This window comes from Apiospora kogelbergensis, assembly GCF_038363985.1.
Source record: "Apiospora kogelbergensis strain CBS 113332 chromosome Unknown utg000009l_segment0_segment0, whole genome shotgun sequence".
In the NCBI taxonomy this organism is placed as follows: Eukaryota; Fungi; Ascomycota; class Sordariomycetes; order Amphisphaeriales; family Apiosporaceae; genus Apiospora; species Apiospora kogelbergensis.
In genome coordinates this window covers 1,623,524-1,649,215 of record NW_027117426.1, presented here as the reverse complement: position 1 = coordinate 1,649,215, position 25,692 = coordinate 1,623,524, and the positions used below count along the sequence as shown (strand labels likewise).

The following is a 25,692-nucleotide window of genomic DNA, read 5'->3' as shown; positions in this document are numbered from 1 at the left end:
ACATATATTGAAGAAGCTTCATTTTACGAGAGGCTGATTCCGGACCTGGCCCATCCAACCACTTCCTATTCAAATCAACCCACTCATTTTGGAACATCATTACAAAATGGCTGTTACTCAAGATCTGCCCAAGTTACAACGAGCCATTGTCGCCGACGAGAAGCTCGACTACAGCATCCGCGATGACGTGCCCTTACCACCGCTGGCCGATGACTGCGTCATTATCAAGACCGAAGCCGTCGGGCTGAATCCCGTCGACACGAAGATGGTTGGCCCTTTTGTCGCGGCTGGGGCTACATACGGTGTAAGTGGTACTATGCACGAGGCGCCATAGCGCGATTCCAATCAATGATATGCTAAGACCTTTGGTGGCTAGATTGACTGCTCTGGCTACTTGGTAGCGATGGGAAAGGACGTAGCGGCAACCGGCCGCCTCAAGCTGGGAGACCGTGTATGTGGCTCCGCCGACGGCATGGAGGGCCTGAGGCCTCAGAGTGGCGCTTTCGCCGAGTACGCGTCCATGGACGGCGGCATGGTGCTCAAGATGCCCGACGACATGACCTTCGAGACCGGCGCAGGAATGGGTCTGCGCATTGCCACAGCTGCCATGGCCCTGTTCCACTCCATGGGCATCTCGCCGAAGCTCCTAGAGGAGCCGGCCACGGGCGACGACGTCTTTGACGTCCTCGTCTACGGTGGCGCCACGGCGACCGGCACCTTAGCCATTCAGCTGCTCAAGTTCTGCGGCCTGCGCGTCATCACCACCTGCTCTCCGCGCAACTTTGATCTGGTGAAGGGCTATGGTGCCGATGTGGTCTTCGACTACAACTCTCCCACTTGCGGTGCGGACATTCGCGCATTCTGCGGGAATGCCCTGGACTACGCGCTGGATTGCATCACAGAAGAGAGTACCATGAAGATCTGCTACCAGGCCATTGGTCGGCTTGGGGGCAAGTGTAAGTCTCCCACCTCTCCACTTAGGCTCACTGGATGGATGCTAACTACTGCGACAACAGACTGCGGTCTCGAGCCTTATCCGGTAGATTACGCGTCCAACCGTCGCGCGGTTGAGCCCGATTGGATCCTCGCCACTTGGATGCGCGGACTGCCCATCAGCTGGCCGGAGCCCTTTGGCAACGCCGGCAAACCCGAGTGTCGCGAGTTCGCAGCCAACTTTTTCCCCCTTATCCACCCGCTCTTCACATCCGGCCAAATCAAGCCGCATCCGACACGGACGGAACCCAATGGCTTTGAGGGGCTGATTGATGGCGTAGGCCTCGTGCGCCGGGGGCTGATCAAGGGGCAAAAGCTGGTGTACCGCACAGCCGAGAGGCGGCCGGCGGTTGCTGCTGCTGCGTGAGATGTGTAATTATATAACTGTATTATAGAATTTTAGAATGAAGCGGAAACATTTATCTTATGTCTTCAGCATATTTAGGCTGGGCCCCTTTTACCCACTGGCTAAACACCCGTATTCACACTGTCTCACAACCAGCCCAAGAAGCATGTCGGCATGTATGTCAAGATAGGCATCGATTGATTGAAACTTGGTTTGGCTGGTTCTACGACTGTATCTCTGATTTGATGGGAATCGTGGACCTGTGGCTTGTTTGGCAAGTATTCGAAAGCCAGTGGTTTTTCGGTAAATGAGTGAGTCGCATCATAATCACTATTTGCTACTGCTTCTACATTGATGTTGAATTCTCAAAGAAGTGATTTAGTCCAAGGTCATGTAAAGGGGAGTTGGGTAGTTCAAGTGGTGAAGACTACATTTCATAGCTCTTCCGCATTGATCCTTCTGGTTTCTGCAAGAAGTGGTGCCGCTAAGTGCGCCACTACCGGCCACTTAATTGCGATTTGATAGTACGTGGCTTGGTGACTGGGTGATATCGCAGTGAAGAACTGCCTGGCGTGGTGATGCTCCCGCATTGCATATCCTAGCAACAACCCTCTGATTGGGCAGGGTGTACCTTCCGAAGACTAGTGCACACTCTAGCTGACAATATAACAATCTGACAAGTTATTGTTCATCCGATAACTCTATGTGATGTGCAGGGGTCCCATGTTCCTGAAGGATCTATGCTGACAGGCTGATAGGCTGACATGCTGACACGGGTTATACTCAGAGGCTGACAAGACTGGCTGACATGCTGACAGACTGACTAGGACCAATCATACCACCACATTACCTTGCATATACTATTACTACCTCTCTTCTGCATTTGAAACCGTCAAGCACAGATCTAATGCAGGACCCCACCTATCTTAACATGTCAGGGGGAGAACCGACCCCTGTTTTCTTTGCTTATCTAATCAGCACACCTTTACAGCAGCCTCTGGAGACAGCATGTATTGGGGTAATTGAATTGCCTGTGAGTAGATAGAATGATACAGTAGAGACTGAAAGTAGAGTCAGAGATATTCTTCCATAGAATCAGACATTCATGCTGCCAGTGGGCAAATCACGATACATCTGACGCTTTAGTGGCCTTGTCGAAGTATGGGAATAATTATCTTCCTTTGCGCTTTCGCTTATTCGCCACGAGACGAGGACAGTAGCCGGAAAACCCATGTTGTGCATCTCTCGAGAGGCTGATGTCAGGTGGAGGAAGAAAGCATGGTTGTAGAATGACACACAAATGCACCAGGTGGTGGGCCAGGATGCGATCGGCGTTCTATGAATAGACAGAAGTATAGTAATTGGGAGAGACCGGCTATTATAAAGGTCTTGTCACGCCGGTGTCTATCTTCCAATCTTACTTTATCTCTACACTCTCATCTCAATCAGAAAATAAACCCCCTCTCTTTATCTACAACCAACCAACGGCCACTTGAAACCCAAGCAACCACTTCACTCCCACCAAAAGCCAACATGCAGTTCTCCATTGTCATCATGGCCTTCACCGCTCTCGCCGCTGCGGCCGCCGTCGAGCGTCGCGAGACCTGCAGCGAAGTCACCGACAAGCTCAACGCCTGCCTCGATGCCTGCCCCGGCAGCGACTGGACCTGCGACCTCAACTGGTTAGTTTCACGCTTACCCTCCCTCATCCTCAAAGGCGCATACCACTAGGTATGTTGTATTGAATCTTTTCGCTGACCTTGCCTCAATAGCTCGCTCGAATCTGCGGGCGGGTACTCTACTTGCACCGGTGACCGTAAGGCATAGAAAGAGAGGGGGATTTGGTGGCAGTTAGAAAGGTCCTTTCTTACATTGACTGTCATCTTTTGGATAGCTGAGATTGCTACAGCTTTTATGAGAAGCGTTTCATATTGTGTCCTTGTTTTCGCTTACCGGCCGGTGCTTGCATTATGCATCTCCAAGTAAATATGTCATTGGAATCTATTTGACAAATCGCCAACTCGTTAATTCTCTCATAAAACTTTTGACGTGATTTTGGGATGGAGGTGTAGAACATGAAGTTTTGTTTCAAATTTCAAAGTGCATGTTTTTGTATGCAAAGTTGGTATTGGATTTAATACCTCATTTAGTAGGGCGTCTCAATTGATCGCCCGACTTAGATAGCTCCTGTCAAAGAATAACTTACTTCCTCCAGAGACGAGTTGGGAGTGATGTAGAGTAGAGTCAGGACGGGGTAAGCCATAGAACCAAACATGTGTATTATCGGTAGTGACAGAAAGTAGGTTCTAGTAGGCTTTCATTATCGTCATCGTTGTCACCAGTGCAACGATTCACGTTTTCATTCACCCAGTACCATGACATAATATCCCAAGGACTGCTCAGGATCCAGCCCAACGAGCCCGTATCTCGACTGGAGATATGGTCAACTCCGTCTGTTCCACCATGCATCGTCACAAGAGGTGAAGAACTTTGGCAATCACAGGGAACATATTCTTTTGGGGCTTGCTTTCGTTCAAGAGGGACCATCATGCCCTTACCCGCAAGAGTGGCTGCCCCGCCGGGAGGACGGCGGGTTTCGACTGCATCTTATGCTGTTGCTCTTGTACAGATGGGCTGAGCTTCTCCAGGACAATCAGGACGGCATGGTCACCCCGGGCCTGCACGTAGTCGATGATGTCGGCACTGACGACCTTGACCAGGCCCTCGGCCTCGAGCGTCTCGATCTCGCGTTTGAATCCTCCCGACTCCCAGAGGGAATCAATAATGGTAGCGACGATGATGCCGTCCGTCTTCACAATCCGGACGAATTCGCGCAGGGCCGGCGACGGGCCGACGTGGCCGTGGGTGAAAGTGCCTGCGCAGGTCACGATGTCGTAGCGCTCATCGGTGATGTCAACAGGCCGCGTCAAGTCGCCCAAGAAGAGCTTCTGGTAGACGCCCGTCTTGCCGGCCTCTGTCAGCATTGCGGGCGACAGGTCCAGGCCATCGATGGACTGAGCGCCGCCCTTGGCGAGCACCTCGGCAACCAACCCCGTTCCACAGCCGGCGTCCAGTATCGAGCCCCTGGCGCTCGAGTCAAACTTCAGGGCTGCCTTGGCGGTTAAAGTCGGGGCAATATAGACGTCGGCGGGCAGGTCGGCGTTGTAACTGGTAGCCCAATCTTTGTATAGGGCCGTGTTGTCAGTACCGTTGCTGCTGGCGCGGGCCTGCGCAAGGTGTGAGCCTTCACCAGTGCGTGTTGACATCGTGTTGAGTAGGAACTGCGTGTGTTGGTAAAGTTATGTTATCGCGAAAGCTGAGCTGAATTCGTTTGATGATTGCTGCGGACTTTGTCTTCTCCTTGGATTTTGATTGAGTTTATGCAAGAATTAGCTGGATACTTATACTGCCTCTGAGGGCTTTTCACATGGAAGACGTCGCCCTTCCGTGACGACATGGTCAAGACTAGAGAAGCAAGCCACGCGCCCAGTTACTTGTTTCTCTCCACTCGGTGGCATGGATTTCAAAGTAGCCTGGCAATCTGGCGTCCTCTATGGCTGGTTGATTTGCGGGAAAACAACACCAAGTCGAAAAGGGCCATGCAGTAAGCCGCAATGTCGTGATGGACTCCACACTCACCCGTGGGGAAGATAAGAACTTGTTGGCTTGGCGCCCCGATAAATACAAGGGGAATGTACACAGCTTCGTTTGCTCGGCTTGTGTCCGTCCAGTAAGATGCTAGAATCTCCAGAGCCTACCGAGGCAGCGGTTTGCGCACGTCATTATCCCAACAAATGTGCGTGATCCAATTGCGTCTCTTATAGCAGGGGAGATTACTATTCTCAGCCTAAGTGAGGGAAACATAAGATGTTCTCGGCGCTGAATCGTCCGAGGTGGCTCATCCCATCAACTGCCGTGTAACCTTCCTTTACCTATCACTCTGGCCGGCTGTGCGAACGCGGTTTTCGCCGAGGTGGGTAACACGGGCTCAAGTGGGACGGAACCGAGACGGGCTGGAAACACTTATTGCTCCGCAGCGCCCTGATCTGCGTTCTTGGTCGAGCTTATGGGCAGGTGGCGGGCGATCTGTGTAGACCAGAAGGAGAGCCAGGCAGCGAGCGGGGGCGGTTGAAGGCTAGAAGCATCGTCCTGTAGGCTCCAGAGTAAGCAGAAATGTTTTTATAACACCTTACACGTGTCGAGATTGTTGGGAACAAAAGCCGTCGGATGAAGTCGGTCGATCCGCACCCCCACGCCCCCTCTCCTTCGCCGTTCCGGCACCCCACTTCTGACCGAGTTGGTTGATAATTACCGTATATAATCGCCTTGTTGTCTCCACTCACATCGGAATCTCCTTTGCATGTTCCGACTCAACTATTGCTGCCGGGAAGAGGAGTCGGTATGTACGGCCAGGGGCTTTAGTGCCCTCTAACCCCTGTCGAATCGCTTACAACCCGCTTAGCAACCAATGCCTGGACGTCATCGTACCATGGGCTTCAAGCGCGCGACCCTGTTTCATTATTACTTTCATTTGCGCGTTTTCCGGAACTTAATACTTTGTGGCCTGTTCCAAGCATCTGTTATACGACGATCGTTCTAGGCATCAACCGCACTGGGTTTATTCGGCATCTTTCTGGCTGTTAATATGAGGGTCAAAGGGTTGGCAAATGCCTTTGGTCGTCATAGTCCACATTGGCCTCGGCGGCCCTAGTGTGTACACTATGTCGTATCGTTGAAGCCGATTTTCCAGAGCCCTGGTCGTCCAGCGACTTGGTGAGATGGGTTTTATTGACTCGATGAGAAATTCGATGTAGTTGTTCAGGAGAACGATATGCCCACCGGGTCATTCGCTGTCTTGTTCGGATTGGGATACCAGTAATGACGAGGGGTAGTCCGAGAAGCGCATTTGCTCGTTTTATCGGGTGGCAATGCGCAATGACAAAATATATCCTGGTTTCTTCTCAAATCAATCTGCGAGTCGCTGTCCCAAAGCTGACGAGCATGGCGGAAGAGAACATACTGCACTCCGACCTTTTCATTCGTGATGCCCCTAAGGACGACTCCGTGCCTATTAAATTTCAATCCCGAACCTCATATTGCTGTCACAAGCGTCTGTATCAATCTCAGAGCACTCGTATGTTGCTACCGATGCGCCGAGCTCGTCCATAACTCGAAGGAACTCACTACGGTCGCCCAGGGCTCTTGAGTGCAGAAACTCGGCTTCTCCATTTGGGAGCAGTGAAATGATCCTACCCGTTGAAATCTACCCACAGACCTCTTCACACGTTGGAGTACTAATCCAGCGATGAGGGGTCTGTGCTGTCGTTTTCCTTCGGGTGTTCGAGAGACCAAGGCCTCGATGCCGTCCCGTAGCGGAACTAGGTAGACAACGGCATCTGTTTCATTGAAAATGTGGTGTATGCAGTCTAGTGAGATCCTGAACCGGCGTTGACGGCCCTCGATGAACACGTCGCAAATTCCACCCAGATTAGATGGCGTGCCGTCAACGCTGGTGGGTGCGGAAAGGAGCCCGCGAACCAGCGCAGAACACGCAATGATCAAGTCCCCGCCGGAAACGGCACCAAAAACGTCGGGACTTATAGACTTACGTCGTCAGTATTTCTCCTACTCGCTAAGTTTCCCGGGAACTCACACCTGACGGGGTTATCCATATGTCCAATACGCGGCTGAAGGTTCCTTCCTTCACGAGCCCTCTGCGTCGCTGTAAGGGGCTGGGCACGACTCTACCCTCCATAGACGCCCATGACCATGTAGGTGCCCTCCATTCAGGCCTTTCGAGGTCATCTACATGCGTTACTCTTCAGTCCAGTTGCTCGATAAGTCGTTGCCACCACATACCTACCAAATACTGGTCGTTTATCACCCCGAAGTGTCTCCTGGCAACACCAGTCAGTGAAGGGAGCCAATCAGAACTGACAGTCAACTGGGGACAAGAATACGCGGAAACAATTCCATCCCAATTTCACTCTTGGTGTTCAGGGACTACCAACTTCTCGAAGTTGAGGGCGTCGTCGAGGCCGTCGAGCAAGGAAGGGCATGCGGCCATTGACCTACACTCCCACAAAGCTCCATCTTCGTTGAAAAATAGTGTGCGAGGAGCCAGCAACCGTTCTTGAAAGGCCCATGCTCGTTTGGCAAGATTTGACGAAACCCCTTTGTAAGGAAAGTCGTGGTTGAAAGCAGCTCGCCGATAAGATCCCTCGTTGCCGATGACTGGTACATAAAGACCCTAGTGTTCAACGCCAGATTGGGACAGAAAACCCTGGCTTGAATCTGCGGCAGATGAGATAGCAATGTTGATGTATGAACCGCCGTAGATAGGTCGCATCCGACTCGACTCATACATCCAGTCGCTGTAGCCAGACTGGCGCTGGATAGTCCAAAGTGCATCAATCCATATGTAATCCATCCCAAGTCGTCTGGCTACGTAAATTGTGCCCTGGAGAGTCTGGGCTAAGTTAGGCACAGGTATGTCTCTTTGGAATGGAGCGAGGGTCTCCATGGTAAAGACAGTGAAATCATCCTGGCCCCAACAGTAACTCAGAGTCGTGTACAGTGGTTTGACGGAGGGCGAGCTTGTTTCGATCAATCTAACAATGTCGCTTCCGATCGAGACAAGGCGGCGTGGGTACTCAAGGTCTTTGGCGTGCTGACACTGATCGTGGGAATCGAAACGTCTTGTCAGCCACATTGACGCCGTGTCGAATATATCAGGATATGCTGTGCTCTGAGAGTCTGAGATTCTGGTGGTGAGTGAATCTAAGGCCTTGGATACTCCTCCAGATGTCAGATGAAGCTCATAGGGGAGAGGCATGATGCATGCTACGCACAATATGCTGCCTGGCTAAAAGTGCACATCTTTTTCGCAGCTGCTTGAAGGGATAGGTCAGGCACAGCAATCGGCCTTCCCGCATTGTCAACTACGACACACCCCTGGTCCCAAACAACTGGATTCGTGCCTGGATCTCTCAAGATATATCGAGATCTTTCCTCCAACGCAATTGTGACATGAAGAACGAGCAGAGCTTGCACCCGGGCCTGTCCGCAGCAGCACGGTCCAGAGTATTCAGTTGCCAGAGTTCGAAGCGTGTCTCGTCGGAGTTGTGCGGCCAGTTTGCAAATCCATGTCGGCATGTGGTGCAGAAGCCCGAGGTTATCTCGACGAGGGCCGTTAGGGCCTGGACTTGATTCTCGATATCGACATCATCTAGTACATCGCCGTCAACTTCATCCACCACACCCATGGTTCCCACACGGAGGTCCGTTGCGAGATAGGTTTCGTACCAGGCCTTCATCGCGTCATCTCTCTAAATCACAACAAGAGATGTTGTGAAGACGTCGGATTGGCGTGGAGGGAGTGCGCGCTAGCTGACATCAGCCATGAACAAAAATTGACTGAGATAATCGATGCCGTGAAAAGACGAGCAGCACTCCATGAGCTCATGTTGTGAAGAATTTCATTCTCGGGGTTTGTGTAGTAAGCAAGGCATGGGGGCATTGCGTCGGCCAGCAGCAAACGATCCTCTCAGCGCTCTTCCCCCACCAAAATGCGCTAGCGCCATTATCTACACCTTTTCATACTCATATCTTGGGATCTTGGGCAAGAGAATTTCCATTCCCTTTTATAAAATTATTCGCTATAGGAAAGATACTGGCCTCTTTCCGAACAACATCAACGTGGAAAATGCCCAACGCACCCAACGCCACAACAGGCCAAGTGGTGCAAGCACCAGCGGCGGACCCCGCATCCCTCCAACCCCACACCATCTTCTTAGCCGGTACCACCACCAGCGACGATACTGGTGACTGGCGCGACACCTTGTGCGCCGCCTTGTCCGAGCAACCCATCACCTTCTACAACCCGCTCCGGCACGACTGGGACGCCGGCTGGCGCAACGACGCGGCCTGCGCCCCGTTTCGCGAGCAGACGCAATGGGAGCTCGACCGCCAGACGCGCGCCGACCTCGTCGTCGTATACCTGGGCCCCAACACCGACGCCCCTGTCAGCTTGCTCGAGCTGGGCCTCGTGGCCGGGCTTCTTGGGGCCGCTGCGGCTGCGGATACCACGGCGGCACCCACGAATGAAGGCCAGACAGAGAAGAACAAGGTCCAAAAGAAGAAGCAGGTGCTTGTCTGCGCGCATGAGAAGTACAAGAAAAAGGGCAACGTGCAGCTACTCTGCCAGAAGTTCGGCATACAAATGGTGGATAAAGTCGCAGACTTCCCCTCAGCCATAACACGCATGTTGGGATTGTGAAGGTCACATAGATCCCTGGCCACGCAAGCAATCGACGTGTCTGCACTATGTAGCCCCTTCATGACTCTTGCCGTAGCATCGCTCGCTCCTATCATGAGTTGGGTAACACATATCAAACAATTTAGCTGAAAGCAGATATGGAAGGAGAGTAACGCTTGGAGTCCGCTCAAGCCACAGCTCAAACGGGGTCTCGGAGTATATCTAAGCTCATTTGCAAAGATCCTGGGGAGGGAGAGGCGATGCTACAAACCTTACCCTTGGCCTGTGAATTGGTCCAACTGAAGGCCCAAGAACCCCTGTCTACGTTACGCAGATCAAGAAACTGCCGGGCGGTAGCTGTTGTGAAGTATTGAATACAAAGTTCATTTTTCTCAGTACTGCTGCCTGCCTCCGTAGAATACCACTGCCAACCTCCTCCGTGTTCATCTGATAACCATGTGAGATGTTTGGCGACGCAATTCACGTTGAGCGGCAGGTAATTGGACATTGAAGGCCTGGTTGCTTATCCGGATCGGGTGCAGGCGTTCCGATTGGGGCGGGGGCGTGAATTACGTTTTGGGGGTAGTAAGTCGCATGCTCCCAGCGGGGCGGGGCCTTGAGTATCTCCCAAAACTGCTGGTCCTGCAAGATCGTGTGCCCGGGGGACGCATCTTAAGGTGCTCAGCCCTAGGCCGTAGTTTGGTTGTGACCTTTCTGTCTTTATTCTGCCCGGATGTTAAATGCATTCGCCATGTCATGTTCCTAGACGAAATGGGAAGCATGGCAAGGAGAGTGTTGACAGGAGACACGGGAAAACTCTGTCATCGCAGCAGTATGGAGACAGTGAATGCCTCCAAGGGCATTAGCAGGAGAGAGAAGAACTGGCCGAACGCTGAATGCAAGCTGGTTTGGAATCGAGTATATTCTTCCAGGGCAAAGTTGGAGGACCAGTTCATTGTTGCTCAGTAGCTTAAGCACATGCACCCCTCCCTTTAGTGGCTCCTTCGCCTGAAGTACCGCCAACGGCCACCCCCAGCATCCGTCCCCGCGTCTTATCAGCGCTAAGATGTACAGAGATAAAAGCTCACCAACTAAGAAATCGGAGCTCTGGGGTGAAGATTGGCGGCCGCTGCGGGGGTGGGCCGGATTGCCCACCTCCTCCTTAAAGTAGATAAGGTCTCGGATCATCAACCCGCTCCTCTTTCGACCAAAGCATGCACGCAAGAAGCCGTCCCCGAGATAAATGCCAAGTCGTCTAACCGTCTGGACGAAGCTTTCGCCAATGACACCAGTGTCTGGGCTGATAATGCTTGGCTGCAGGTAACAGAGCATCGGGATGGCTTGCCGGTCATGACCGACGAATCTCACATTTCTTCCAGCCGAGTTCCTGGGGGAGCACGATGGAGAGACCCGCCAAGGAACGGGTTGCATCTTGTCACCTTCCGCGAATGGTCAAGGGCTCGCAATACCCTCGCTATCATGATCACCCACCCAACCCTGTCATCGACTATGGTACCACCCGGAAATACCACGCAAAATGAGAGGCTACGCCCGCGCTGCGTTGGGCCGTCTGTTCTTTGTTTTTTGTTTTTGTTTTTTCCGCTCCTCGAGTTCGAAGTACACAATATCTAATGCACACCCGCCGCCGTATCATACCTATATGTTATACTTGTTCAGAAAAGCCAATCGACCTTGATTCTGTTTTCTCTGCATTATCCTGATTCGAAGTGATTTCGTCCGAGCTAGGCGTCTATCGGTGCCAGTCCGAACCTTGAAGGTGCTGTGGGGAGCCCGGCTCTTCTCTGGAACCCGCAGCTATGAGCTTGCCTTTCAGTAAAGAGGAAGGAGGTGCGATGTCTCCTACTGAGATCCATCCTGCTGAGCATGAGTCGGTTCACAGCTTCGCAGAGCCTGTTAAGGGTGATGGTTTACGCGTTACAGAGGCAACAGCTGATTTGGAAAAGATCATAAACGACCATCAGTTCGACCCCAATCTGCCCCAGGAAAAACTGGATGCCGCCAAGGAAGCCATTGAACATGGCAATCTCGACGATATCTTGGCAGTTGATGCCATGTTCACCGAAAACTCCCCCTATGAAGAGGTTCGCGCTGCCGTTCGCAACACTGATGGAGGGGAAGTCGCCAACACCGTCCGCGCATGGATTCTTGGCTTCATTTTCGTCACCCTCGGCAGTGGCCTCAACATGTTCCTGAGTATGCGCAGTCCTGCCATCAGTTTCCCGGCCCTTGTCATACTGCTGTTGGTTTACCCCGTCGGTTGTATCTGGGCCAAGGTGATGCCTACTCGAGTTTTCAACACGTTTGGACTCCGATGGACTCTAAATACGGGCCCCTTTAACATCAAGGAGCACGTTGTCGTCGTCCTGATGTCTAACGTTTGTATCAGTTATGCTTACAGCACCGACGCGCTGTTGGCTTTGCAGGGCAAGCCTTTTTACAACATCAATATGGGTTGGGGCTTCTCGCTATTATTCACCTTAAGCTCTCAGCTCATCGGCATCGCTCTCTCGGGAATATTCCGACGGTTCCTGGTCTGGCCTTCGGCGATGATGTGGCCCAACCAGTTTTCCAACACGGCCCTATTCTACGCCTTACATGACAAGAGCAAGAGTGATGGTGTCAGCACCAATGGCTGGTACATTAGTCGGTACCGATACTTCTTCATCGTCGTTGCTGGCATGTTCTGCTACTATTGGATACCCGCTGTGCTGTGGCAAGGCTTATCCGTCTTCGCTTTTGTCACATGGATTCGACCCGACAACGTGGTTCTAAATCAACTCTTTGGTGGTGTTACTGGACTGAGTCTCATCCCTATCACATTTGACTGGACGTATGTCTCTGCGTACTTACAAGACCCCTTGCTCTCTCCCACCCACTCGCATATCAACACTCTCTTCGGTCTCTTCTTCTTCGTCATCCTCACGACCATAGGCATCACTTATTCGGGCGCGATCTACGCAGACTACCTGCCCATGGTTACGAGCCAGACATATGACAATACCCAGAAAGCATACAATGTCAGTCGGATATTGGGCAGTGGCTTCACGTTTGATGTGGCAAAATATAAAGAGTACTCACCCCTTTTCCTACCACCTGCATTCGCCCTGAACTACGGCCTGTCTTTCGCAGCTTTGACAGCAGCTCTGGTGCACATTGGACTATTCCATGGGAAAGAAATCTGGTATCGTTTCAAAGCAGCACGAAACCAGGAGCCCGATATCCACCTGCGGTTGATGAAGAAGTACGAAGAAGCACCCGACTGGTGGTACCTCATGCTTTTCGTTGGGTCGATTGCATTGGGTCTCGGCACAGTTCTCGGCTATAACTCACAGCTACCCTGGGTAGGTCCCTTTTGCTCGTTGTACTCACCTCGCGCTCCTCAGAAAAGGCGCACATTTCAATGCTGCACTTACTAATGTTTGAACATTGATTAGTGGGCTTTCTTCGTGTCAATCATTCTTGCATTGGTATTCATCATCCCTACTTGCATGATCCTAGGAATCTCGAACATCTACTTGTCACTAAACGTCATCTCTCCCTTTCTGGCTGGATTTATGATTCCAGGGCGGCCTATCGGCGTCATGATGTTCAAAGTCTTCAGCACAATCACTCTTGGCCAGGCTCAAGTTAGTATCTTCCAAACCTTCCTTCCAACGGACTAGTTGGCAGTTGACATTTGCATTTTACCAGACCTACAGTGGGGACTTGAAGTTAGCCCATTACATGAAGATTCCACCGAAGGTGACGTTTTGGTGTCAAGTCATGGCCACTATCTGGGCGGCTTTCGTCCAAATTGCGGTAATGAACTGGACCCTAGGCAATATTCCAGACGTTTGCGCCAAGTAAGCTGCATTGCCATCTTTTATGACTTATTTATTGAGCCAAGTCATTGATTTCGAACGCAGCAACCAAAAGGATCACTTCACATGTCCCAACGGACGCGCTTTCTTTTCCTCTTCCATTGTCTGGGGTGTCATCGGACCGCAGCGCATGTTCGGGCCGGGCTCGATCTATGTCAAGTTTAACTGGTTCTGGCTGATTGGTGCAGGTTTGCCCGTCTTACTTTGGGTCTTGATACGAAAACTACGTGTCCCCTATGCCCATCACTTCAACGCGCCCATCATGCTGGGCGCCATGTCCTGGCTGCCGCCAGCTACCCCTCTGTCGTTCTCGACCTGGGCCATCTTTGGCCTGATCTTCAACTACTGGATAAAGAAACGCTGGAACGGATGGTGGCGTACCTACAACTACCTCACGGCCGCGGGTCTGGATGCTGGATTGGTCATATCGACGGCCGTCATCTTCTTCGCCATCACGCTGCCAAACGTGGAGATCCCTCAGTGGTGGGGCAACGTCGACATTTACAACACCGTCGTAAGTAGTCCTCTGCGTTTCTGCAATACCCCTGAACTGTCCATCAGTGGTGTTTATAACTAACAACAGGGAAAATAGGATGCCTCTTACACAGGTTGGCTGAAGGCTGTTCCCAAAGGCGAAACCTTTGGCCCGGCGAAATGGTAGAGACCATATTCTACAAGACTATTTGTTCGAATGAGCAGACCATACACACTTACCTAATTTCCCAGAGATTATCTCCTGGGACTCACTTGAAGGCCTGCTATGGACTAAATGGTATCTGCAATAATGATCAGCTACATTATCATTATATGCCAACAATAGGCCGCATCTCAGATGTGCAGTATATAGGACAATGGGAGGAACCCCCTAGTAATGAATATGCTCAAGTTTCAAAATCTATAATGTTCCTACTAGCATAATACAATGATATCGTTTTAATTACTCTAAGAGTGCAAACAAAACATAGTTAATGACCAAAATTGGTTGATTATCATCACGCATCCATATTTCAAATTGGAGCAAAACGGTGGAAAGGGGTCAAGAGAAAGGGGTATTTGGATTGACAGCTTGACATCAAACCCCCAAAGAGAAAGAATAGAGAAAGGAGTATTAACAAAGATTAAACCATGAACGAGGACATCTAACATAAAATAAACATCCAAACGCCGCTGTCACGCAATATTCTTGTAAGCTGTGACTGTAATAAGCTATCTAGAAAGCATCTTCTCTCCTCAAACATAGACACTGGTTCTAATCTCGACTCACTAGACGGAACAAGACATCTAAATACTCCTACTACCATTCGTCGATCAACTATTTGTGCATCTTCAGTTAAATAAACAATAGCGACATCAAAAGAGGAGAAACAGAACAATCCGACTAAGGGATCCTGACGACACCAATTCCCGCCTCTCCTCATCACATTAACCATTGCCCAATATCAGTTCTCTAACTTGATGGGTCCTATCTAGTAAACTTGGGCTATACAATGCTGCCTCAGTTCATTCTCTCTATATGGTAGAAACATATTACTTGCCGTCCATTATCCTTTCTGCACCGACGCTAGAGGGCTCACTATGCGCAAGTGAAATTAGACTATAACGGATCTGCTAAGTTGACTGAAGACAAGTGCACTAAAGCCTGAATATATTGGTATGGCTGGGTTTAATAAGCGTGGGCGATATTTTTATTGTCTCCGTTTCCGTCAAGTCAACGCCTACTATCTCACCCCCTGGAGCGTGAAGCACGGGGTATGAAAAGCTATTGTAGACTATATTACTTCATATTATCTGTTCCTATGATTGGTGATCCGCATGACGTGCCTGTCCGTACCTAGCACTTGGAAAACCTCACCTTCGCCCGGCATGCGATCTACGCCCATAATGATCTGGACTGGGGAGAAGGATTATCCCCAGCAAGGTTGCCAGCCACTCATCCAACCTCCTTCCTCATTGACGCCCCTGAACTCCAAGCCTCGCGGAGCCCGTATCCTTCTCCTCTTTGTCGATCAGCCTCAAAGAGGTCCGCCAGACGTACCGCAAGCGCCCCCTCCTCATCTTCTTGATTCTGGCCGAGATGACCCGTCCGCCGGGTCCTGGGAGGTCCCAAATGGATGGATTCCCGAGAGCCAGGTCCCGTACGCAATCTTCGGGCGCCCCGAAAGGGGAAGCCATCCCCTCTCCAAGCCCCCTTCCGGGTCACAAGGACTCTATAACCCGGGCCAGGGAAGGAAAAGAGAGGAAAGGAGGGGATCGTCTGCTCGCACGTACCGCCCTCTGTCGCCCGCCCCGGCTATGAGCCTCATTTCCACCCCTACCACGCCACCGTAATATGACCCGGGTTCGAAGCAGAAGAAAAAAGGAAATACCATCCACTAGCGGCCATCTCCACTAACGGTCAGCTGCCAAAACCCGGTTTTGGGGTCGCTTGCCTCATAGGATCTCCATCCCCGGTCCAGCCGGCTGTCTTCCTGGCGTCGACCCACTGGCCAGCACTCACCGCAGTGCTGCTAATACCACGTATACCGAGGCTTCATATGTCAATCGTCAACAGAACTTGTCGAAAAGGAGCTTGGCCGAGAAAATCCCTCGTCTGGTCTCGTCGTACCATGCCCCTTCCTCCACTTACTAATGCATGCCTTAGTATGCCCTCCTATTACAGTCATCAAATAGTATCACACCCACCGACAGCAAAGGGGGCAGCGTACTGACGAGGCGCAACCCCTAGATGGGTCACGTAGACACGCAGGTGGCCGACGGCCTTGAAGAAAATGCCACGTTGAGTTTCAGCCTCCGAGGGTGCAAGGGGAGCTTCTCCCCCGTTGTTGTGTTGTCGTTGTCCGTTTTGATATTCCCGTCCCTTGCTGTGTTAATGTTTCAGAGGCTCCGAAACGAACTACCAAAGTTTCGAAACACGGAGCTAGCAGCAAAGACTCCCAACTGGCCAGTGCTTCTGCGCCCACAACGTGTCACGTCCATAACACGATTGGCTAATGTTATCATGAGTCTGCTATAGCTTATCGCAAGACAAGAATGTCTTTATCAGGGTTGGGCGATTGTTACAGTGAGAGGCGTGCACGGACTCGGTGCACGCTTGGCCTCCCTATAGCCCATCGTGGTATTATAGGCGTCCTGCTATTGCGTTGCGTCGGACGAAAAAAGGGAAAGGGTGACAACGGAGCATGTGTCGCAACAAATATTCCGATGCAGCTCAGCCAGGGCCAAAGCACCTTGCTACAACGGCGATCTCGGTTAGCGCAATTAAAGTCGTTAGCAGCTGCATTCGAAGATGCAATGATGCGGTATCAAACCAAAGAGGGGTACTTGCGAGGTTGTACACAACGACATCACGCAGCTGAAATCGCTCGTACATGGAGCGCAACCCAGTAGAAAGCGAGTGGCCTCGCTTACACATACGGAAAACCGAAGAGCAAGGTCACAGTGAAGGGATGTCAGGTAACGACGTGCGGTCGGTAGGTCCGTGACCAGCAAAACTATTGAATCTTGATCCCATGGTTCTTCCAATTTCACTAGAAATCAATAGAGGCGAACGATGGTGGGTGGCAGACGCATCATCCCATCGCCGGAAGGATGACGGCCACATACTGTACGATTGGCTTCGAGGTTTCCAGGCTTTGATGGCGGCTGGTGCGGCGCTTCTCGGCCTCGTCCCGGGCTAAACCAGATCTTGGGGGAGGAAAAGCGGCATCTGACGTGCGTGACTATGCCCAAATGCGGTCGGCGCATGGGTGCCGGGCAGAGATAGGCCAAATGGCGATTCCAAGGGGGTTCTGGCAGGTCGGCGAGAACCCCAGGAGATTGCTGATGGAATCAAATCACGAAGGGCCAAGTTGGTAAATGGGATTGACAGGTTCCCGAGGTACGAAGGTTTGGTAGTGAAAACAGCGTAGGATTGCGAGTGGAGTGGCGCCTTTTTGGCGTTGCACTGCGCGGCGCGGCGCGTCCAGGCCATATTCCGCGTCGCCCTCGAACTCGACGCTGCCAGCTGCCCCTCTGCCACAAACCCCGAACCGAAACCCATCGCGCCATTGTCGTGTTGCCCGGCTTGCCATGGAAAACCCGAGTCATTGTGAGCTGGCGGATCGGGGCTGAGGCGTCAACGTCACCGACCAAGCGGGGCCTGAAGATTGTGTGTTCCACGACGCGGCCAGACGAGACAGGTGATGCTCGTTGGGCTTGTGCACGGAGATGAATGGTCTGCAACGACCTTGTTGACACAACGTGAAGCTTCATCGGCAATCAGGGTGGTACGTAGGGCTAGCATGTATGTGCACTTTCTGGAAGGCTTGATGGAATGCCTCGATTACGTATGTACCGGTGGAAGTTGGCTAGCACGTACTCCATCGCCATGGGAGATAAAGAAACCCTGAAGGCTTAATATGGGCGATCCATGGTTGCAACATGTCAGGATATAGCCGCCAAGGACCCTCCCAGGCTACTCGACGGCGCCATACTGCAGCCACGCCCCCTATGAAGCGAGCAGCGGTAAGCAACGGTTTTTGCGGGCGATCATGGGAAACCTTGGACCTTGCTGAGATCATCCCAAGTTCTTGCTGTCAACCCTCTTTTTCGCGATGATCATTTCTATAAGACAGCTCGTTATAGGGCTGGGATTGACGTAGCATTCGCCGTAGGGTGTGTCGGAGATAATGTTTGAAAACAGCAAGCGCCCCCCGCTTGGCGGATCGACGCGAACCAGGCAGGTTGTACTCATTCTGGAACCCCGTACTGGCTAGCCGGCCAGCCTTCGACGTGTGCTGTAGAAGAGCACAATCATACTCGAACAGGCCTCTGCCGCAAGTCGAGTTCGAGCCGGACAGAAATGCAACCTGGCGTGGGGAACGAACGTCCCGGAGACTGTCCCGCCGACCAATTACACATCCCAGACTCCCCTGCAATGCCGTTTTGGCAGTTGGGATGCGCGGCAGAGGGGACCGACGGTTTGCGGGAAGGGGGAAATGGCGACGTAGCCAAGTCAAAATGGAAAAATCCCATCTAGGGGGATGCAATCCAATATTGGAGGCGGGTTCAAGCAGGAGAAGCATGCCGCGCACTCTGCTACCACTAGTCAGTATCATGTCTTGCAGCACAGAGTTTCTTTGCCATACAGTATGTGGTGAGACGACCAAAGGCTCGCTCGGGGTTCGCCCGGTTGTATGTACGTAGCTGATCCCCCCACAAAGGAGCCCTGCATCCAATCCGGGATAAGGTTGATTGACAGCGGCAGCAGAAAATTGGATTTGATAGTGGGTTGAAGTTGCCCAAGTACATTAGGCAGGTAAAAAGAGGCTTTGGGGCTGAGCTCCAGGACGTGCGACAAGTCGAACAGTGCACGAGAAGTACCGTAGACATGGTTCTGGACTGGACATGGGATTCATCAATTGCCGGAGCCGTTTCGGGGAGCACCATCGCAATCACCCCGAAATTGGGTAGTGTAACCTCAGGCCCTGGTCGGCTTCAATACAATGTGGCCGATTCAAACCCCCTACTTCTGTACGACCGTGGTGGCTCAAGGCCCGACGAACAGCTTGGTACCGCTTGAAGATATCTGAGCAAGGCTCGATGGAGCAGGGCATGGGATCCTCTGCTGAACAAGAGAATAGAGTTTCTTCCGAGTCATGGTATTGGGGAGTTGGGAGCGTTCGAAAACTACTTTTGGCTAACGCTCTGCCAGTGCTTCACAACCCAAGGTTGCCAGCCAGGTTTCATTATTGCTTGCCACTGGAGGTGGCGTACGAGGATGGCCAATCTCACATCCACACACGTCAGATGTGTACACCGTAATGCTACCTCACAATTCGCACACTCGCCAAGTGGAGCTGCGGCTGTCAGGAAAGGCAGTCGACCTGCAGAGAGGTAGTGGTACTTGTCCTTTGAGAACCACAGGCAGCTTGGGTTCTGGCCTGGGGAATTAACTCGGAGGCCATGTCCGGATATGATCACCAGCAAGTAACCTGGCCTGTCAGCAGGCCGGACCCCTGTTTGAGAGCCCTGCGGCTCAACGCGGAGCACAGGAGAGACCCCCCTACATACAGTAGTCTTGTCCCCTGGCTGATCTGTGCTTTCGTACCTGGTAGCTGGTCGGCATGAATGATCGCTGCTGGCTTCAATACCAGTGTTGTGTCGATCTGGCCAGCCCGCACTTCGACACGAGATGGATGACCGTTGAGTGGATCATCGCCGGGTTAGAGGGATCTATAGTAGCATGCTTTCCAACGACGCCAGAACATCAGACGACGGTGGACAGCGGAGGAGCCAGGATCAAACCGACTAATGTTCCAAACCCGGTTTCCACCATGACTTGTGCGTATAGACTATCGAGCCATGCATGTATAGCACAAGGGGTGTGGGCACAACAATGTCTATCTGTGGCAAGTTGTCAAGTCTCGCTGGTGAATCCCCTGTCCCTGGATAACACATATTCTGGTTGACAGACATCCCCATCCATAAAGCAGCGTTCTCTGGTTCCAGGGGGATTGTAAGCTTGCGTGTCTGACCAGCCAAGATAGGACGACCGCGCATCAGGAAATTGGGCCCTGAGGGTAATGATTCGATGTCCATAGGCCAGGGGGCCTAATTGGTTCGAGGCTCAGTCCCGATGCCAGCAAATACTGGTGCCATCTTCCTCGGGGAACATCATCCATCCATATGATCGTGGCCGCCTTGTGGGTCTATGGAGGGACGAAGTTTGATACGCCCACGAATCGATGGTCGTGGCATGATGAACTGCGGGGTTCTTTAGACATCGCAGCAGAGCGGTTAACCACTGGCAAGTGTGTGTGGCCCCAGAGGCGGGCTTCGGTGCAAAGATGCGCTGGTACCGGACCGTTACGGGCTCGTGTTGCTCTTGCATATGTACAGTCAGGAGGGTGCTAATGCACCCACGGACTCGGACAGGCCCCATACCATGCGGGTGGTGTTCGCAGTGTTAGCTCACAGGAGGTTGGGCACGAAGGATCTGTCCAACGAGTCGGGGTGCTCGATATCGTAGGGCATTCCCAATGCGACGAGTTGCTGTTGCAGAGGAGACATGGTTGGGTTGCTTCGCGGCAGCCAAATCTGCAGTTCCACTAGCAGAGTTTTCTTAGCGAAAGCAGTGTCCTGTTGCTTGCAAGTCCTAGTAAGGAAGAATGTTAGACGTAGCACGTACCCTCGTTTTCTGATACTAAGTGAACAACTGATCTGATACGTCCCTACCCGAGAGAGGACAGATCTTGGACTCGGCATTGGTGGACTTCAGATCTGAGGATGATGTGGATGGTGTCCTCCCATTCCTTGTCGAGATGTGGTTGTTGCAAAAATACCTTCGATTGCCCAGCCTGTTACCCTGTCTATATCATATCGACTTCTGTGTGGTGGAAACATGAGCCACCATACCCGCAGTCGCAATGGTTGCTTCATAACGTCACGAACAGGGCTTTCAGCAAGGGACCAAATATGGACATGTACAACAATGGAGAGAATCAAAACCTCTGACAGTGAATGGGGTCGCTTTTCGACCATGGAGATACGCTACACGGAGAGCCCAAAGGAAGCAGTAGATGCGATGGAGGGCAAACACACATGTACATACTCTGAAATGTGTATGTGTCATATGATCATCAGGACATCCAACCATAAAGCATTGAACCTTGAGCTTGCGAGCATGCTCGATAATCCAGTCTAGCTAGCGATCTTGGTACACTAAGGCAGGTTGCCCGTCAGTCAGTGTTGGAGGCAGCGAGGAAGGTACCAACGATTCACTGTAAACTGATCAGTAGATGCCTGATACCAGGTTTCGCTCTAGACCCTTTTTGAAAGCTCCTGCTTGCATGTACCTTCTCAAGTTGGGACGCAACTGTGTATTTGTACCCCTCGTCCCCCGTCCCTTGCACTGTCTTCTTTTGAACATGGCTGCATGTGCTATATACACCAACCCCTTTATTTACTATATGATTACATGTCTTGATATCTCACGCATATTCTCTACCGTGCCTGACAGGTGCAGGAGGTATACATACTTCCTACTTCCCGAGTCATAATGGCTTTGGAATCAAGCATACGGTACCCATCAGATACCCCTGTTTTCTTCACATGATGGCAGGGTTGTAAGATATGGTAGGGATGCAGTGATGCTTTATTTCTATCTATCGTCATGTATCTAGCGCTCTGACCCAGCCTTTGTTCTGCTTCATTGCTCACGACCTGAGCCGCTATTATTGGCGCGAAACCCTGTTTTGTTTTTTTGTGTAGATGTGTGGATGAGAAGTGAGACTTGGGATGTGAAGGACGAGCGAGGCCTGGTAGCCCATTGGTAAAGTTGGGACAAGTCAAGAATGAAGTCCCGGGTATCATGTCCAAGAGAGCTTTTCCCCTCCAGTGCCCTGGAATAACAAAGTAAAAAAAAGCATGTAGACACCATCCACGATCGCCATGATCGATATGCTGTTGGGAAACCATGATCCTCAACACTCTCTGAACGCCAACACATATACTCCTGTGTCCATGCAAAATAAAACAAAACCCCCCGAATAATGCCCGAAGCCTTTGCGTACATAATAAACCCATGTATCGACTGCCTTGTTTTGATTGCGCCGAGCAAAACCTGAAACTGCAAGGAAAACGACAAGGCCCAGTAGTAGGTAGCCCCAGAACCCGTTGGTGGCTGTCTTGCAATTAGGATATTATAAGGATGAGTGTACCCAAAGGTAAACATAATACAAACGTGTGAACAGTAGAAGATAAGGTGATGGAATGCATTCCATGTTGCAGAATAACGAAGAGTGCACAACCAGCGGCTAAGCACCTTGGCTGTACTTATGGTCGGCGAGATGACCAGCGAACCCAGATCCGTTGAAAGGACTGGATTCTGGCAAGCTGGTTCCAAGCGGCGTCCGCATTCCAGGGATGCCGTGCCTCGTGTCATTGTCCGCCACTCCGGCGTTACTGTAATGCGACATGAAGTTGCTGTCTGTAGCATAGCTTGGTTGCTGAGAGCCACTGCCTGGGTATCCCGAACCGCCGCTAATGGAGTACGCATTGTCGATGGGTGACCCTGTACTGGATGTCGGCGTGTCGTTAGGAATGCCTGGTACTCGCGGTGAAGTGTTTGAGTTATGGGGACTCGATGACTGTAGACCCTGCTGCGAAGAGGTGTCCATCGGTGGCAAGCCGTGGCTTGGACTGGGCACCGTAAAATTGAAACTTGCGTTCTGCGGAGAAAATTGAGGCTGTCCGGCGAAATTGCCGAAGCCATAGGGGGAAATATTGGGCGATCTACCTCCGGAGAATTGAGGTGTCAGCGGCCCGTTGTTATACATTGGCTGCACTCGCTGAGGACCAGGAGGTCCCATGGATTGCTGGCCGTCTCGGAACGCCACTTGCATGGGATTCCCCATATGGGAGGCATTGTGGGTGGCATATGTCGGACTTGAGGTTATACCTCCGTGCCCGATTGAGTATGGAGGCGCAGTTGTATGAAGAGTCGGGGCGAAACTGGGGTACGTAGTGGCTGTCGAGATGGGCGTTGGAGAAGGATTGTTGTATCCTGTGGTCGAAGTTCTCTGTCTCTTCGCAGATCCTGAATCGGCAATCATGCCCTCATAAGCCCCCTCTTCCTGTATGTCGCCTTTCAGGTGCCTGGCAACGTCATGGTTTCTCTTCTTCACCGTGACCTGCCTCGAGTCCTTGCGTAACCTGATCCGCACGCCTTGATCGCTGAAAGATCGAGTCATGAAAGTTGACTCGGACATGCCCGGGAAAGTACGCGCAGTATGGACTTGGAATGGTTTCGAGTGGATGTTGCAGATGGTAATCCAACTCCCGTCGAACCCGGTATCCTCGATTCGGTTTTCGGTGCGGTTCTCTTCCATGGTCATCAAAGTAAATCGAATCCGAAACCAACCATCCTTCTTCACAGTGAGATCGGGAAAAGATGAAAAAGCCACTGTCGCGATTATCCGTGTCTTTTAGGCGGTGAAGCGATGACACCGTCGAGCCTGCCATATAAGTGCCGACCGTTTTCGGATCGGTCTCGTGGCTGTCCCTATCACCGCCATCCTTTGGTGTTTTGCTCGATGGTTTGGCCGATGGCGCGTCAGGAACCGACTCGAGGAATGCGATCAGGATCAAGTAAGGGTCTATTATCAATTAGCGCAATGCACTGTCGCAAAGTGGTCATGCGGAAAACGTACTTTGCAGGAATAGGCGATTCCGGTCTTGATCCTGGGGGACAACTAATTCAACAATTGGAGGAGGATCTACCGGCTTCTTGTCTGCAGTAAGGTCAGTACGTGAAATCGAAGTTCTCTGGGTGGCAATGTGTATCCTACCTTTCTCTTTCCCCAATGCAACCTTTCCCCGCTCAGGTTCTTGCCTCACTTCAAGATGATATCCAGAGTAAAGTGGCGGACTCGATGGGAGAGTGTGCTCCATGTTGGACCCAAGCTGCGGGTACGAAGGGTTCGGTGGTATAGCCCACTGGGCTGGGTATTGACTACTATCCATCTTCCGTTCTCGCGAGGAAGTTAGAATGACACCAACTGGTTTCTTGGCCCGATATAGTAAGACCGTGTCTTCCAAGCCGACTAAGAAGCGAGTAGGTGGTGTGCCAAGCCGGCACTGAGTAGCTAGCTGAAGTGTGCAATTAGCTGCCGTAAAGGTTGGCTTCAAGTCGGTTAGCGTGCCGTTGCGAAAATAGTTTTGGATGATGGCGTGCCGCCCAACGATGGACAAGTATGTGGTACGGATGGAGAAAAATGATGTAAGAAGGGACAGGAAAGGGAAGTACCTTTGTGCGCTGTGGTATATATAAAATCCAGTGGCAGAATTTTGCGGATAAGGATTGAGTTGCGTATATCTCCGGTTAACTCCTCGTGTGATAACCCTGTTTTCCTCTCAACCAGGTCTCCGGTCACCTGGACGTGGCCCTAAAGACTGGATAAGGGTAGATAGCGAAGGGAGTGAGGCTATCTCAGCGTTGGAGATAGAAGAAACCCACGCTTTCCAGGGCAGAAGCGAAACTCTAAACCGGAAAAATGGGAGGGTGAATAAAAGCACCACACCTTTTATCTCTAAAGATTCCAAGAGTCAGAACGGAACGGGAGAACAAAGCCTTTGCTGTAGTTGTAGTGGATGTGGTATGAAAAGGAATCGACTTACTGATTTCGAGGTCGGCAAGTCGTGCTTTGGAGTGTCTGTCTCCACTTGCCACTAATGCTTGATGGGCCAGGTACCTAGCGAAGCCGGTGTATAGGCAGGCAGGCAGGTAGATAGGCAAGGGCTCTTTGGTAGGGGGTACTTTTCGACTGCTGACTTTCGACGTGCAGGTATCCACCTCGGGCGTTCGACTCGGTATTTGCGATTGCTCTTGCTCTCGAACAAGTTAGGCAACTACCAGTGGGATTCGGAGCCCCTGGGCTAATGCGCAATGATGGTGATGTAGAAATCGATATTCAATCGTTCAGGTGAAGGGTAGACAGTGTTGCAACCAGTCAGATCCAATGTAAAGGTTATACCAATGTTTCTTGGTCGTTCCAGGCTGATCCAACTCTTAACAGTCTCCAATATCCTCTTGGGTTCGTAACAACCATACAGACACGCCTAACAATGGGCATGCGTCCATTGACTGATGCCACCTATCGTATACGATGTCGTTCAGTGGCGTGGGGATTGGCTATGACCAGTTCGCTGAAGCAATGCGCCAAGTTGGACACTTTCCTGGTGGTACTGCCTACTCCAAGGGTTGCGGTAGAAGACGGCGATCCAAGGATGTCTGGTTCTTCCTGATGCTACTTCGCGAGACCAAGAGCTGATAGAAGAAGCGCAAGGTGAGCGGTACAAGGTCCCCGTGGCACAAGAGCAGCGTTCAAGGTGCTTTGTGGTAGCAAGTATTGACAAGGTACAGGCGTCTCGTGCCGAGAAGGGCCGGGATAGGTCGAAGAGGAGAGTAGAAACACTACGGCACGAGGAAGCAGTCGAGTCAACCGTGATCAGGGTATTCCTGGGACTTGAAGTCAAGCCTTTGTTGGTGGTGTAAAGGGTAGGCGTGCCGTTGTTCGTAGTACCGGTAGTGGTAAGCTTTGGGTAGACCGTGGGAAAGGTTGCGTCTAAAGTACCAAAGTTGAAGGTGGAAGAAAAGAGTAGGCTCCCCCGTGCAACACAGAGGAGGTTGAGAATGACGAAGGAATTGGGTTGATTGCCGACAGGGGGTGTGCCGC

General features: G+C 51.7%; 9 protein-coding genes across 9 annotated transcripts; 5 read left to right on the top strand and 4 right to left on the bottom strand.

Moving 5' to 3' along the window:
• Positions 1 to 106: 106 nt before the first annotated feature.
• Positions 107 to 1,360, top strand: PG998_013574 (uncharacterized protein; the record flags this gene model as incomplete). Its single annotated transcript, XM_066880390.1, has 3 exons — positions 107 to 304; positions 377 to 956; positions 1,017 to 1,360. 3 exons carry the CDS (start codon positions 107 to 109, stop codon positions 1,358 to 1,360), a joined length of 1,122 nt encoding a protein of 373 aa, XP_066724529.1.
• A 1,512-nt stretch (positions 1,361 to 2,872) lies between these two features.
• On the top strand, positions 2,873 to 3,166 carry PG998_013573 (uncharacterized protein; the record flags this gene model as incomplete). The annotated part of the gene is made up of 2 exons (XM_066880389.1): positions 2,873 to 3,021; positions 3,112 to 3,166. 2 exons carry the CDS (start codon positions 2,873 to 2,875, stop codon positions 3,164 to 3,166), a joined length of 204 nt encoding a protein of 67 aa, XP_066724528.1.
• A 719-nt stretch (positions 3,167 to 3,885) lies between these two features.
• On the bottom strand, positions 3,886 to 4,605 carry PG998_013572 (S-adenosyl-L-methionine-dependent methyltransferase; the record flags this gene model as incomplete). The annotated part of the gene is made up of 1 exon (XM_066880388.1): positions 3,886 to 4,605. One exon carries the CDS (start codon positions 4,603 to 4,605, stop codon positions 3,886 to 3,888), a length of 720 nt encoding a protein of 239 aa, XP_066724527.1.
• A 2,984-nt stretch (positions 4,606 to 7,589) lies between these two features.
• On the bottom strand, positions 7,590 to 8,174 carry PG998_013571 (Heterokaryon incompatibility; the record flags this gene model as incomplete). Its single annotated transcript, XM_066880387.1, has 1 exon — positions 7,590 to 8,174. The coding sequence occupies one exon, from the start codon at positions 8,172 to 8,174 to the stop codon at positions 7,590 to 7,592; it is 585 nt and encodes a 194-aa protein (XP_066724526.1).
• A 154-nt stretch (positions 8,175 to 8,328) lies between these two features.
• Positions 8,329 to 8,655, bottom strand: PG998_013570 (uncharacterized protein; the record flags this gene model as incomplete). The annotated part of the gene is made up of 1 exon (XM_066880386.1): positions 8,329 to 8,655. The coding sequence occupies one exon, from the start codon at positions 8,653 to 8,655 to the stop codon at positions 8,329 to 8,331; it is 327 nt and encodes a 108-aa protein (XP_066724525.1).
• A 389-nt stretch (positions 8,656 to 9,044) lies between these two features.
• PG998_013569 (uncharacterized protein) lies at positions 9,045 to 9,617 on the top strand (the record flags this gene model as incomplete). Its single annotated transcript, XM_066880385.1, has 1 exon — positions 9,045 to 9,617. One exon carries the CDS (start codon positions 9,045 to 9,047, stop codon positions 9,615 to 9,617), a length of 573 nt encoding a protein of 190 aa, XP_066724524.1.
• A 1,796-nt stretch (positions 9,618 to 11,413) lies between these two features.
• PG998_013568 (OPT family small oligopeptide transporter) lies at positions 11,414 to 14,138 on the top strand (the record flags this gene model as incomplete). The annotated part of the gene is made up of 5 exons (XM_066880384.1): positions 11,414 to 12,958; positions 13,052 to 13,243; positions 13,308 to 13,459; positions 13,523 to 13,991; positions 14,070 to 14,138. 5 exons carry the CDS (start codon positions 11,414 to 11,416, stop codon positions 14,136 to 14,138), a joined length of 2,427 nt encoding a protein of 808 aa, XP_066724523.1.
• Positions 14,139 to 15,358: 1,220 nt separating this feature from the next.
• Positions 15,359 to 15,805, top strand: PG998_013567 (uncharacterized protein; the record flags this gene model as incomplete). Its single annotated transcript, XM_066880383.1, has 1 exon — positions 15,359 to 15,805. The coding sequence occupies one exon, from the start codon at positions 15,359 to 15,361 to the stop codon at positions 15,803 to 15,805; it is 447 nt and encodes a 148-aa protein (XP_066724522.1).
• Positions 15,806 to 22,272: 6,467 nt separating this feature from the next.
• On the bottom strand, positions 22,273 to 23,908 carry PG998_013566 (uncharacterized protein; the record flags this gene model as incomplete). The annotated part of the gene is made up of 4 exons (XM_066880382.1): positions 22,273 to 23,439; positions 23,492 to 23,613; positions 23,668 to 23,748; positions 23,806 to 23,908. The coding sequence occupies 4 exons, from the start codon at positions 23,906 to 23,908 to the stop codon at positions 22,273 to 22,275; spliced, it is 1,473 nt and encodes a 490-aa protein (XP_066724521.1).
• Between the last annotated feature and the right edge of the window lie 1,784 nt (positions 23,909 to 25,692).